General features: G+C 36.8%; 1 protein-coding gene across 2 annotated transcripts; it reads left to right on the forward strand.

Moving 5' to 3' along the window:
• The first annotated feature begins 560 nt into the window (after positions 1-560).
• On the forward strand, positions 561-14020 carry LOC106115575 (tryptase-like). 2 transcript variants are annotated; one of them, XM_013309013.1, is made up of 9 exons: positions 561-705; positions 5516-5669; positions 6051-6165; positions 6759-6864; positions 10682-10791; positions 11332-11561; positions 11859-12043; positions 12511-12675; positions 13801-14020. In XM_013309013.1, exons 2-9 carry the CDS (start codon positions 5516-5518, stop codon positions 13960-13962), a joined length of 1227 nt encoding a protein of 408 aa, XP_013164467.1. In that variant the 5' UTR covers positions 561-705; the 3' UTR covers positions 13963-14020.
• The last annotated feature ends 456 nt before the right edge of the window (positions 14021-14476 follow it).

Raw genomic sequence — 14476 nt, forward strand, 5'->3', positions numbered from 1 at the left:
CTATTCAAATTTATAATAAAAACGAAAAGGTCATTAACGGATATTTAACATTAGTGACGTAATCAAAATGGCGGACAACTAACAAGTTGTATACTACGACAAACTTATGTGGTCCGGTAATTGGCGCTATTAGCTAAATATATAAATACTAGCTCTGCTTGCGAATTCGTCCGCGTGAAATACTGTCCGAGCTGCGCGCGGTACTGGATTACTTTATTTTTCTAAAATAAAAGAATTTTTCTCAAGTATACGTACCCTAAGTTGCTCCTTATTACATCAGCTACTTGCTAATAAAAGTCCTGTCAAAATCGGTCCATCCATTCTAGAGATTAGGCGGAACAAACAAACAGACAGATAGACAAAAATTGTAAAAAATGTTATTTTGGTGTATGGCATACGTCATACATGTAGTAAAAACTTAATGGTTATTTCAAAATTACAAACATACATTCTAATTTTATTTATATGTATAGATTTATAGATTTCACTTATATCTGGCCAGATAAGTTATTCGTTCTGTACAAGCCTTGATTTGTTTATATGACAAAGTGCAAATTAAATGGCCGGCGTCAGTCGAACGTCTTACCGGTTGAAGACGGACGTGTTGACTTATTTGTTTATAAAAATCGTATTAATACTTAAAAAAAACATTTTATGCGTGTGTTGTGTTGAGAGTTATAATTAGAATTTAGGATCAAATTAAAGGTATGTTATTTATTATGTTTTATTACATTTGACACATCATAATCGAACCAACGTACTCTTGTAACTGCGGGCATAAAATATTTAGTTTTTTGATTTTAGAACTGGAAAATTCCTTAGCTTTTTTAAAAAATTTTAATCATTTCGAACGTCGTTTCGTTTTGTTTCGTATTTTTGTTTCATAAGAACCGGATTCGATTCACATATATTTAAAGTAAGAATCGATTCATTCATTTTAATCGATGTTTTTAATCATCTAACCTTAATAGGAAGCTATAACTGATGTCAAATGTGGCCAATTAAATTTGCTCACCTATCTTACTACTATTATAGATGCGAATGTTTAGATGGATGTGTTAGAAAGTATCTACAGAACGGCTTAACAGATATGATTTGTCATACATATAGAACATATTCTGGAAAAACACATAGGTTACTTATGAAGTCATTTTTACGATTGTTGTGATTGATTTGTCTGTTTTTAATTTGTGATTGTGGGTAATTAAAAAAAATAACATAAACAAAAGCTTTAAAATCACGTTCAAGGAAATGTTTGCACCTTCCGCAGTAAGGACGTGAGAAAAGCATTGTTTACGTTACCAATAACAGTAGGGAACGTTGATTACCACTGCAGCGAGTCATATTGACATTCCCAAACTCACAATTAAATGAACAATTGTCATAGAAATATATACGTACTAACATTCCCAGTTCAGTGGCACTAGACTTTTAATCTACAGGTCCTGGATTCGAAATCTGCCATGAGTTTTTTTATATGTACATTATCTGTTCTTTCCTCCACCGTAAGAATATAGAATAAATCTTTATATATATAATTCTTCTGTGCGTGTGTATGTCACTGAACTTCTCTCAATCGACTGGACCGATTTTGATGAAATTTTTTGTGTGTGTTCAAGGGGATCTGGGAATGGTTTAGATTCACAATTTTCATCAAATATTAACTTCATATTAATTTATTCAAATTAAAGACAGACAGGACAACGTCTGTCGGGTCCGCTAGTCTATATATATAAAAGAAAGTCGTGTTAGTTACACTATTTATAACTCAAGAACGGCTTTACCGATATGCCTGAAAATTGGTGAGGAGGTAGCTTAGAGCCAGGAGACGGACATAGGCTACTATTTATTCATTTTTTTTCGAATTTATGCCTTGAAGAGCTGCTTTTTATTTAACTTACTAATATTATAAATGCGAATGTTTAGATGGATGTGATGTGGATGGATGGATGGTTTGAAGATATCTCTAGAACGGCTGAACAGATCTCGATTAAATTTGGCATACGTATAGAAGTAGGCATAGTCTGAAAGAACACATAGGCTACACTAATTAAGTTTTTTTATATATCCACGCGGACAGAGTCGCGGGCGACGGCTAGTTTTAAATAAATATTTCTTATATTTTTAATGAGTAAATAAAGAGAGATGTTTAGTTGCGTACAGTACGGATTTATCAGAATTTCGATAACTTTAGGTGACCTAACGCATTGGTTTTACCGTTTATTTCTGAGACCAAAATCTCTGTATAAAACATATCGTCATCCCTGTCATTATCTATACTACTATTATAAAGCGGAAGAGTTTGTTTGTTTGTTTAAACGCGCTAATCTCAGGAACTACAAGTCCGATTTGAAAAATTCTCCTTTTGTTGGATAGTTCATTTATAGAGGAAGGCTTTATGCTATATAACATTACACTGCGACCAATAGGAGCGAAGCGTCAATGAGAAATGTTGCAAAAACGGGGAAAATTATCCAAATTTGAGGACTTTCGTCGTTGACGTTACTTATTACGCTGCGACCAATTGTTTTTTTTTTTAAATTCCGCACGGATGGATTCGCGTGTAACAGCTAGTCTTTGATAAAACAGAGGTTATATGTTTTAAATGAACAAGTACGTCGACATTAAATCTGGAATGACAGGATGATATATATATATAATTGGAATCTCGGAATCGGCTCCAACGATTTTCATAAAATTTAGTATATATGGGGCTTCGGGGACGATAAATCGATCTGGCTAGGAATTATTTTTAGAAAATGTCATTTTATTCGTGTTTTATCGATAATCAACTTAAACATAAACTTAACTTTTTCTATCGGTAAGATCGAAAAATATTATTCATATTTCATCGTTTTATTAGTAATTCGTACTTAAATATAATTTCCAAAAAACACAAATTAAAAAAAAATACCGAACAAAGCTCGGTCATCCAGATTTTATGTTTTAAATGGACAAGTACGTCGATATTAAATACAGAAGGACAAGTTGATGACTATTCTTAGTAATCGTAATTATATGAACATTAATAAAGAAAAAAAATCTAGATATATTGTATGGGAAATTACCCGTCATTTATCACAATAAAGATCTCTTGTGTTGGAGGCCAAGACTTACTTTGGGTCGATGCGCCAGCGGAGTAACTATCATAATATAAATGGGTTTTCTTAATTGGAATTACTGATACTAAATTATTTAGTTTAAACAGTGGTAGAGCCCGCTTTAACATCTTCGCACGAATTGACCCGGCTCGCCCGGTGAAATACCACGACCACACACAAGACACGCGTCAAGTAGAAGCTATTCCAACTACAGTCTGATGAGTGTGTGTCCCGGAGGCCTAATTTAGTCCTCTTTCCCTTCCCACCCTTTTTCTTATAAGGAAAGGATGGGGGGTGGAAGTCGACTTTCCGGATGAGAGGATGCATGAGAAGGGAAGAAATTTTCTTTCTGTGCATCCTCTCCTCCGTCGATTTATGGTAGGCAACGCATATGCAATTGCGTATGTCTATGGGCAACGGTCACTTCGCTATATCAGCGATTTCAGGTGGCCGCTCGCTCGTTTGCCACCGAAACGTATTTTATTTAAAATTTTCAATTCAAATGAAAAATTCTTATCAGGCAGCCAAATCAGCAAATAGTCTTCTTCCGTAAGCAGTTTCGTTTCCGTTTAAATCGGAAATGTTTTTTGTTCAAATTTTAAATATATTATTCGTATTTAAATGTACATACTTTTGAAACGAAAATCATCATAAATTAATGGTATGGGTCCATTGGCCTGTGCCGGGTTAACCGCACGTACGGATTAACACTTTGAGCGCCACTCGTATTTCTAAGACAATCCCGTTCAGGCCACGAGCGTCGCTTATACGCACTGGTATTAAAGGGTCGATGTTTCCGATCGCAGTACAAAATAGTTTACATTTTTAACGTTATACCTATAGGCTTTGTTTCAACACGTTACGCGCCAGGTCTGGCGCGACCTAAACTAGTCAGCCACCGATGGCTGACGTGGCACTCAACGTGTTAAACGGATTTGCTTTGCCTTTCGATGCGGATGGCGCGGATAATAGATGCAGTACTATGTAAATTCATAGAAAGCAAACTAAATCCGGGCCGTGCGTGCGGTGCGTCCGACGCGGGACAATAGACATAAGTGCTAATTAGTTTTAGACATCATTAATCACAATAATTTGTCGCGAATGGCGCGCTTTCGTTACAAAGTCAAGTGTCAGATTAGTGAGGGGACATAAACGTCGATAATTTAGTAAGGCTAGTGTTGCGCCACACCGGCACATTGTCGGATTTTCTTCCTAACATTAGTTTGTGCCTAAAATGAATTAGGATTTCAATGCAACGTATAATATGGTCGTTGAGTGTTGTTCCCGCCAAATATTCCAGTTTTCTTTCATAAATAATAAAGGTTTTTGATCTTTTATCCTTATAAGAATCGTATCAAAGTATTTTTTTCTTTTTATGTTAAATGGCATTTTAAAAACTTGTTTTATAGAGATGGTCTTGCCAGTTTAAAATACAGGTTATATATATAAAGTGGCTGTCGCCCGCGACTCTGCGGGGCATTAAAAAAAACTTGATCAGTAATCTATGTGTTCTTCCAAACTATGTTCTACATCTATGCCTTTCATTCGTTTAACTAAATTACTCCGGTAAAAACAAACATTTGAGTTAATTTTGACACATAGACTACTAATTAAGATTTTATTAAAAAAAAAACTTAATTAGAAGTCTATGTGTTCTTCTAGACTATGACTAGTGACAAATTTCATCAAGATCTGTTGAGCTGTTCCGGGGATACCTTCAAACAAACATCCATCCATCTATCCATCTAAACATTCTCATTTATAATATTAGGTAATAATCTTGATTTTAAGTTCATTCGATTTATCGATAGTTTTAGTTTGCTGTCATATCAAATAAAACGAATTAATTCACGTAAATTGTGTTAAACTGTTTAACATAAAACAGTAATTTCACGGTTGTAATCGTATAATTCGACTCGACGATTACAACCAGTGGCTCAAAGGTTAAATAGTAGATTTGTAATCTGCAGGTCCTGGGTTCGAATCCCATCCACCAATGTGTCTTTCTATTCATATGTACATTTATCCTGTCCTTACGGTGAAGGAAAACATCGTGACGCTGGAAACATCTGTGAAGAAATGTCAAAGAAATGTTTTTAGAGATTATTAATTAGAATAATTTGGCGCAAAGACGTGCTTTCGTTACGAAGTCAAGTGTCAGAATGAATAGTGAGGGGATACAAACGTCGACATTTTAGTAAGGCTAGTGTTGGGTCAATACACCAGCACAGTGTCGGAGATTCTTCCTTACAGTTTGAAGTGTTACCACACTGAGTCAGTTATGACCTAGTCGACTAACTTAGCGTAGGCGCTGAGACCCTTATCGGGGACCTATGACCAACTGATGATGATGATGAATCGATGTAAGATTAGATGATACCTTAATGTATAATTTGTGTTTTTTTTATGTTCAGATGTTACGGGTACTAGTAACCATATGTCTACTGACCCTTTGCGGGGCGCAGGAAGCCACTGGAGATCTGGATGCAGTCATCAAACAGATCTTTGGTGAACCCACCACGGCCACGTCGTTACAGCCTTCTACTTTAGTCCCAGGAGTCGCAAAAGGTAAGCCCTAGATTATAAAAATGATAAAGCTCGCTACATCTTTGCACGAATTGTCCAGTTCGCTGCAATACCACGAGCACAGAAGACAGGAGTCAAGTGGAAGCAACTCCAACTACAGTCTGATGAGGCCGAATTTTGGTCCTCTTTCCCCTTCCATCCTTTTTGTTATAAGGAAATTATGGGGAGTGGAAGTAGATTTTCCGAATGAGGATGCATGGAAAGGGAAAATCTCTTTCTGTGAGTACCCTCTTCGTTTGCAATTGCGTGTGTCTCTGGGCAACGGACGCTTCGCTATTTCACCTATTTTAGTTGGCCAGCTCATTTTCCACCTTATGATGTCATTAGTTTTCTGTTTTTAATTAACTAAAAGTGTTATTTAAGCTGTGGACACGAGTTGCAAGACAGATGACGGCCGTGTTGGTGAATGCGTGCGGTATTATCTTTGCAATGCCAACAACTCCGTCATCACTGATGGTATCGGCATCATCGATATACGGTATGTTACTAAAATCTATCATCAATAAATAAATAAGTACTTTGGAATTCATTTGCACTGCATCCTGTGTAAGGGACCTGTATACCGTAGATAATACCTTCTCTTGATCTAGGCCTTAAACAGGTTCCAATCTTTGCAGTATCTGTTTATGTATGTGCGAGTGTGTGTGTGTGTCAATATACAGGATGTTTCAAAAAACCAGCAACACAATCGATAAAAAGACACGCCTTTACTGCGATAACATTCCGCGTTTCGTCTATCAAGTTTGTCTGCCCTTTTTCTCTTTGAAAAAATTAAAAAGATTAGTGAAAGTACATCAAATATTTATAATCATCAGCAGCTCTCTATTACCACTGAGGGTCTCGGAGCATACCCTAAGTGATGTGACTAGGTCATAGTCCATGCTAGTCCAGCGCATCACTTCACACATATCTATGACTTTCAGATATGTGCAGCATCACCTTGTTTTCCTTCACAGTAAACACACTTAGGTACATGGCATATGAACCCAGGATATGCAGATTGCAAGACAACTGCTCAACCCCTGAGCTACCGGCGCTTCAGATATTAATAAAAGAATATAATAATTTCAGAGTACGAGATGGTCCTTGTGCTTCATACATGGACACTTGCTGTCTTCCTCCTGACACAAGGGATGTAAACAACCCAATAACACCACCCCCTGTCATCCAACCACAGGTAAAAACATCCTATATTTCATCCAATCTTGATCTATTTTCTACGTAGTAGACAGTATGTAACTATAGACCGACATCCCGCTCCCCAGGTCCCTGACCTTGACTATGTTAGGGGAACGAGAGGGCGGCATAGCGCCACCCAAAAAAAAATCTATAGACCGACTGGAATATCTGACTAGATGGGCATAAGTCAAACTATATTGTAACAGCTCACTAGCGCTCTATCTCAACGTCAAAGTGTTAAGTTTATTGAACTTTAGAATGTGTCTATTTAAGGTTATTTCTTTGACTATGAGGTATCGAGTCGTAAATCGAAAATATTCATAATATATTCTACTCAATCACTTATCTAGTGAATTGTCAAATGAATTAGTGCTAATTTTCATTAAGATTTATGCAGCCGCTCTGTAGATGACTTCTAACATCCATCTATCCATCCAACAAATGTATTACAAATATTTTAAGAAAAGAGAAGCTAAAAGATGGTTAGTTCTGTCAATTTTACTATTATAAATGCGAATGTTTGCGTGGATGGATGTTAGTTTGATGGTATTTCCTGAACGGCTGGACGGAACTTGCTGAAAATTGGTATAGTAGAAAATAGTCTGGAAGAACACAATGTCTACTTATAATACTTAGTTTTTAAATTCCGCTCGGACGGAATCAGGGGTACAGCTAGTCTTTCTAAAAACAGACACACAGATAAAAATGTGTGATTATCGACCAAATTCACAATCGATTGGTGACATAATTAAGTCATATGACTTTATTAACTTGTGCATATGACTACGTCCTTATTAATCAGTACCCAGTATAGTAAGACTAAGTTATCTGACCCAGTGACCGCTGTCATTGTTGTTAATTCCATGAGGAAATATATAAAGCCTATATATGCGTATAAAATGAAAAACATGGCATGACAGCTGTAACAGTGGTAGAGCCCGCTTTGACACGAATTGTCCGGTTCACTGCAATACTATGACTACATTGACATGACGATTTCAAATGGCTCTGGTTTGCCACTTTATGATATATAAAGGAAAAGCTAGTCTGAAAAGTGATCTTGTGACATTGACTGGGGGCACTAATGAGCTACTGTTATTCACTTCCATTTATCACCGGGTCAGATAACGTTGTGTGACTATAGTTACTAGTTGATATTGTCATTAGATTTATCCTCTGTTTACACAATGCTAAGGTCAAAGGTTTGCGTTCGAGGAAACAATCATAAATGTTGCATTCAAACTCACATATTGGTCATTATACAAAATGTCGACAATTGAAACACTCAAATAATACCCAAAGATAGGTTATTTGCCAGTATATCTAAAATTATTTATTATTAACTAAAAATGTAACGTAAATCTTAGGAACCCGGAGATTTTAGTCGCTTCAAACATATGTCATAGAGATTCGGACACGCGTCGCCGTCAATATTTTCTTTCGACGCCAAAAATAGTCGCTTGCAACCACCTAGTTTTAGTCTACCTTCTATTTAGGAAGGATAAGTGCACTTGACTTGCAATCTGCAGGTCCTGGGTTCGAATCCCGCCATGTATCAATGTGTTTTTCGATTTTCGATTTACATATGTACATTTATCCGACGTTCTTACGGTGAAGGAAAACATCGTGATGCAACCTGCACATATCTGAGAAGAAATTCAAAGATACGTGTGAAGTCAACCAACCCGCACTTGGCCAGCGTGGTTGACTATGGCCTAATCACCCTCAACTTAGGGTAGGCTCCGAGCCCCTCGGTGGGGACGCATAGTGAGCTGATGATGTCAAGTGGATTTAGCAAAAGGGATGCATGGGAAGGAGAAATATCAATCTATGCGTCATCTAGGCAAGTCATCTGCAATTTCAGATACTTATAAGGAGTGAGCTTCGCTATATCGAATTAATTGTTCGCTTACCTGTTTGTTATATATAAAAACTTGTTTGTCACGATAGTTGCTATGCCTGTAGACGAGGTATATTTCTATAAAATAATTCCCGAACATATTTAACATAAGGAAAAGTAATCAAATTAAATTCGTTCGACATTTTAGTCGTACAAGATCCGTGTCAACGTTCAATATGTTGATATTGTTTGCCCAATTCGTGTAAATACGAAGAAAAAAAAAACTTAGAAGCAATCTAAGATTTTTTCCTTTATTTGAATACATTTATAGAATATATAAAAACATTACTAAAAGATTATAAACGTAGCGATTTTATGATGTAGACGGAACTTTAAAATTTTATCATCAACATCAGCTCACTATACGTCCCCACCGAGGGGCTCGGAGCCTACCCTAAGTTAAGGGTGATTAGGCCATAGTCAACCACGCTGGCCAAGTGCGGGTTGGTTGACTTCACACATATCTTTGAATTTCTTCTCAGATATGTGCAGCATCACGATGTTTTCCTTCACCGTAAGAACGTCGGATAAATGTACATATGTAAATCGGAAATGGAAAAACACATTGGTACATGGTGGGATTCGACCCAGGACCTGCAGATTGCAAGTCAAGTGCTTGACCCCTGAGCCACCGACACTCTCACAAAATTTTAAATTTAATCATTTGAAAGAATTATTTACAATTTTTGATTAACTATCAGTTTATAATATGCCCCAGATTTGGCGAAAAAAAACCACTCTTTGATAAAAACACAAAAAACTGTATGGACCAATAAATATAAGAAGACATCTCCAGTACAGCTGCACAATCTGATATTTGTCGTAGATGTAGAACATAGTCTGGAAGAACACATAGCCTACTAATTAAGTTTTCAATTCCGCTTGCGATATCGCGAGCTAAAGCATTTTGGGAAAAATTAAAAAAAAAACCAAAACCATAACAACTATTAATATTACTAAATTCTATTAATTAGTAAACGAATTATTAACTAAAAAAAATATATGCATAATAAAACGTGTTTATATTAATAATAAAACTTGTTTGCTGTGGTCACTTGACCTTGACGTGTGACCTCACGCGCAACCTCGTTTTACACTTCTATGTATTTATCAATCAATTTTCCTTATAGCAACGTTTTACTGAGAATTTTAGATTTATTTCAGTTTGATTAAATTTAAACATATTAAAGTTATAATGCAAAATAAAATTGACATACAGTTGAGGAAAATAGAGATGCTATAACTAGCAATGGATACAGCCTACTTGTCGCTTCAATCCATTCACGTAGAATTTAAAAAAAAACTTAATAAGTAGCCTACGTGTTCTTCCAGACTATATTATACATCTATGTCAAAATTCAACGAGATCTGTGCAGCTGTTCTGGAAATACCTTCTATCAAACAGGCGTACACCCATCTAAAAAATCGCATTTATTATTAAGACTGGATGTCGCTTGCGATTTCGTCTGCGTGAAATTAAAAAAAAAACATAGTAACTTATATGTTCTTCCTGACTGTTTTTTATATCTATGCCAAATTTTAGCGAGATTCATGCAGCCGTTTTGCACATACAATCTAACAAACATCCATCTAAACATTCGCATTTATAATATTAGTAAGATTGTAAGAAGTAAGATGTTTTAATTAACACTAAAGACTCAAAGAAAGATACACAAAGCAACCTAAAAATTAAATCTTAATCTTACTAATATTACAAATGAGAATGTTTAGATGGATGTTTGTTTGAAGGTATCTATCTCCGTATCGGCCAAACGGATCTCGATGAAATTTGGCATATACGTATTGAACATAATCTTAAAGAAGACATAGGCTTCTTACTAATAAATTTTTCTTTAATTATGAGCAGCCGGAGTCAATTTCTATTGTTTGTTTTTAAATAATGTATGTTTTATAGCGTCAAGGTTGCGGTTGGCGTAACCCAGATGGCGTTGGCTTCCGTATCACCGGAGACAAAGATGGAGAGTCGAAATTCGGGGAATTCCCTTGGGCGGTTGCTGTTTTGAAGTAAGCAAACCTTTTTACAACTATTTGTAATGACAATCGTAGCGTAAAGGTTGTGGCTAAGGGATTAAAGCACTTGACTTGTAATCAGCTGGTCCTGGGTTCGAATCCCGCTATGTACCAATGTGTTTTTACATACATATGTACAAAATATCGTGCTGCACGGTGCTATACCACGCTAACCTTTTACTCGTCATACTTTTTTACATCATAAGGTGGCAAACAAGCGAGCAGCCACCTGAAATCGCTGAATTACGAAGCGACCTTAGCCATAATTGCAGATGCGATACCTACCTTTAATCGACGGAGGAGGGGATGCACAGAAAGAGAATATTTTCCCTTCCCATGCATCCTCTAATCTGGAAAATCCACTTTCACTTCACATCCTTGTGGGAAGTGAAAAGGGACTAAAATTTAGATATCATTCATTTCCTCCATTCTTCTATTAATTATGCTCAAAAATATGCTTCTTCTTTTCACCATCTACCCTCAACGAAAGTAACAAATTAATATAATGTGAAGTTCTGACTACGTTGATCCAAGGATTGAGCCTGTCAATGAGAACGAGCCAAATGGTCAGAAACTCAACGTATACGTCGGTGGTGGCTCCCTCATACATCCCAATGTGGTGCTAACAGCAGCACATTACGTCGCAGGGGCGAAGGCTTTGAGAGCCCGAGCTGGTGAATGGGATACGCAGACCACTAAGGAGATATATCCATACCAGGATCGAGATGTCGCCAAGATTGAAGTACACAAAGACTTCAATAAGGGTAAGCATACCATTAAGAATCTGCAGGGTCAGGTTCCCCGGCATGTATTAATGTATTTTCCAGATATATTTATCCTATGTTGTTACGGTGAAGGAAAACTGTGAAGAAATGTGTGAAGTTATGCACTGGGCCAGCATTGACTATGACCTAGTCACGTAACTAAGGGTAGGTTAGACCCTCAGTGGGGACCTATAGTGAGCTGATGATGACTGAAATTATAAAATAATAGGGTGAACCAAAACTAGTGCATCTACCCAATTTTAATGTGATAAGGACAGAGTTAATCTATTGTTTTAGGTAACTTGTTCTATGATATTGCGCTACTCTTCTTGTCGACGCCAATGGATTTGGCTCCTAACGTGGGTGTGGCTTGTTTACCCCCGCCTCGTGAACGCGTGCCTGATGGTACCAGATGCTTTGCCACCGGCTGGGGTAAAGACAAATTCGGTAAAGAAGGACGTTATCAAGTCATCCTTAAGAAGGTACCCTATAATACGAATAACTTTAACATAATAATTAGCTTAAGTAATCTTCCATGCTAAGTTTTACTGTACCAAATTTCATCGATTTGATAAGGCGTTTCGGAGATACGTACAAACATCTATCCATCCATCTAAACATTCGCATTTATTATATATCTGTCGCCCGCGACTATGTCCGCGCGGAATTTAAAAAAAACGTAAATTAGCCTAAGTGTACGTCCAGACTATGTTCTATTTGTACAACAAATTTCATCTAGATCCGTTCAGCCATTTTGAAGATACCTTCAAACAAACATCCATCTAATAATTCGCATTTATAATATTATAATAGTAAGATATTTTTATATACAAGAAACAACTAAAACCAGTCTTTTTTTTTTAATCTTACGACAAAGTCAAGTGTAAAGTATTCCAACTTAGCCTTTTCCTTGTCATGTAACATAATTGTAAAACAAATAACATTCCAGGTCGAAGTACCGGTAGTCGCTCGAAACACTTGCCAAGAGAAACTCCGTGCGACTCGATTAGGTCACTTCTTTGAATTGCACACGTCTTTTATGTGTGCTGGAGGTGAACCAGGCAAGGATACTTGCAAGGGCGATGGTGGGTCACCACTTTCTTGTCCCATACAGGTAAGTCAACTCAACTGAATTAAGTCAAGTCGACTAAACTTTTTTTTCAGAGGGGAATGCTTTATGCATACCCCGTGCCCCGGGGGGGTTCACGGTAGTTATGTGGGATTCTCTTCCAGATGGGAAGCATACCAACTAAACCCCCTGTTCCTCCTAACTCATTAAACTAAGTCAACTCGACTAAACTAAGCTAACTCAACTAAACTAAGTCAACTCAATTAAACTAAGTTAAATCAACTAAACTCAACTAAATTAAGTCGACTCAATCATACCTAAAAGTAATAAACATTGTAAATTGTTTTAAAATATGTATGTGATGTAAAATTTCATCTATTAATTAAATAGAAATCATCCCTAAAAAAACCCACAAAATCCCTGATCCTACATGTAAGGGTTAAGAGAGGGCAGCAAAGTGCCACCCAAAAAAAACCATACTAAGGTCAATAAAATACACTTAGCCAATCACTTTAGACCAGTGGTTCCCAAACTTATTTTGTCTACTGTCCACTTTGAGAATAAATATCTTTTTAGCGCCCCCATATTTTCGCATATTTAAAAACCACTATAACTTCAAATTAAATCAATTAATTATTGTGACCAATATATGTATATTAACGGAGAATTGTAAAGGAAACTTTTACTATAACCCGCAACTTGAGACATGCAGCGCTCACAAGGGGGCGTTATCGCCTACTTTGGGAAAGACTGCTTTATACCAACACAACAACAACAAATCAATTAAACCAATTCAACTATTCAAATCCAACCATGCTCAGGCAAATTATTCTATAACGGTATACTACTTAAAGGACTGAACAGATTTTAACAAGTAAAATGTCCTTCGGTACTTTATACTCGGAGTAATTTTAGTCCTCTTTCCCTCCCCACCATTTTTTTTTAAAAAAAGAATGGAAAGTGGAAGTGGACTTCCCGGATGAGAGGATGTATAGACAAATATTTTTTTCTCTCTGTGCATCCTCTCTTCCGTGGATTAAAGGTATGCAACGCGTATGCAATTGCGTATGTCTATGGGCAACGGTCAATTCGCTATTTCAGCGATTTCAAGTGATATAAAAAGAAAAGATTAAGTCAGTGAGTTATATAATTATTTTTTCTTTGTTACAGTACGAAACGGACCGTTATATGCAGAGTGGAATAGTAGCTTGGGGTGTCGGTTGCGGTGAGGACGGTACCCCGGGTGTTTATGTAGACGTATCAAATCTACGCAACTGGATAGACGATAAAGTCGCTGGAATGGGCTACGACCCTAAGGTCTACACTATATGAGAAATGAAACATTTGATATGTTAACTCTTTTATAATTAAACGTATTGTTATAAATCTATATTGTTCTATTATTATACCATTACTCTACTAGCGGTCGCCCGTGACTCCGTGCGGAATAAAAAAAACATAATAGTCTATGTATTCTTCAAGACTATGTTCTATATGTACGCCAAATTTAATTGAGGTCCATTCAGCCGTTCTGGAGATACCTTCAAACATCCATCCATCTAAACATTCGCATTTATTATATTAGTAAGATTGTACGCCGGCCCTGCCTGAATGGGATAAAGTCATATATATGTGTACTAAATTTCAAATCTATTAATAGGAAGATTACTAAATTACTTAATTACTAACAGTGGTAGAGTCCGCTTTAACATCTTAGCACGAATTGTCCCGGATCACCCGTTGAAATACCACGACCACACAGAAGACAGGCCTCAAGTGGAAGCTATTCCAAATACAGTCTGCTGAGCATCCCAGAGGCCTAATTTTATTCCTCTTTCCGTTCACA

Source organism: Papilio xuthus, unplaced genomic scaffold (assembly GCF_000836235.2).
Source record: "Papilio xuthus unplaced genomic scaffold, Pxut_1.1 DF829660.1, whole genome shotgun sequence".
In the NCBI taxonomy this organism is placed as follows: Eukaryota; Metazoa; Arthropoda; class Insecta; order Lepidoptera; family Papilionidae; genus Papilio; species Papilio xuthus.

Coding starts and splice junctions, on each gene's coding strand:
- LOC106115575 (XM_013309013.1), top strand. CDS start 5,516: ATGTTACGGGTACTAGTAACCATATGTCTACTGACCCTTTGCGGGGCG. Junction 5,670..6,050: donor AGTCCCAGGAGTCGCAAAAG/GTAAGCCCTAGA, acceptor GTGTTATTTAAG/CTGTGGACACGAGTTGCAAG. Junction 6,166..6,758: donor ATCGGCATCATCGATATACG/GTATGTTACTAA, acceptor TAATAATTTCAG/AGTACGAGATGGTCCTTGTG.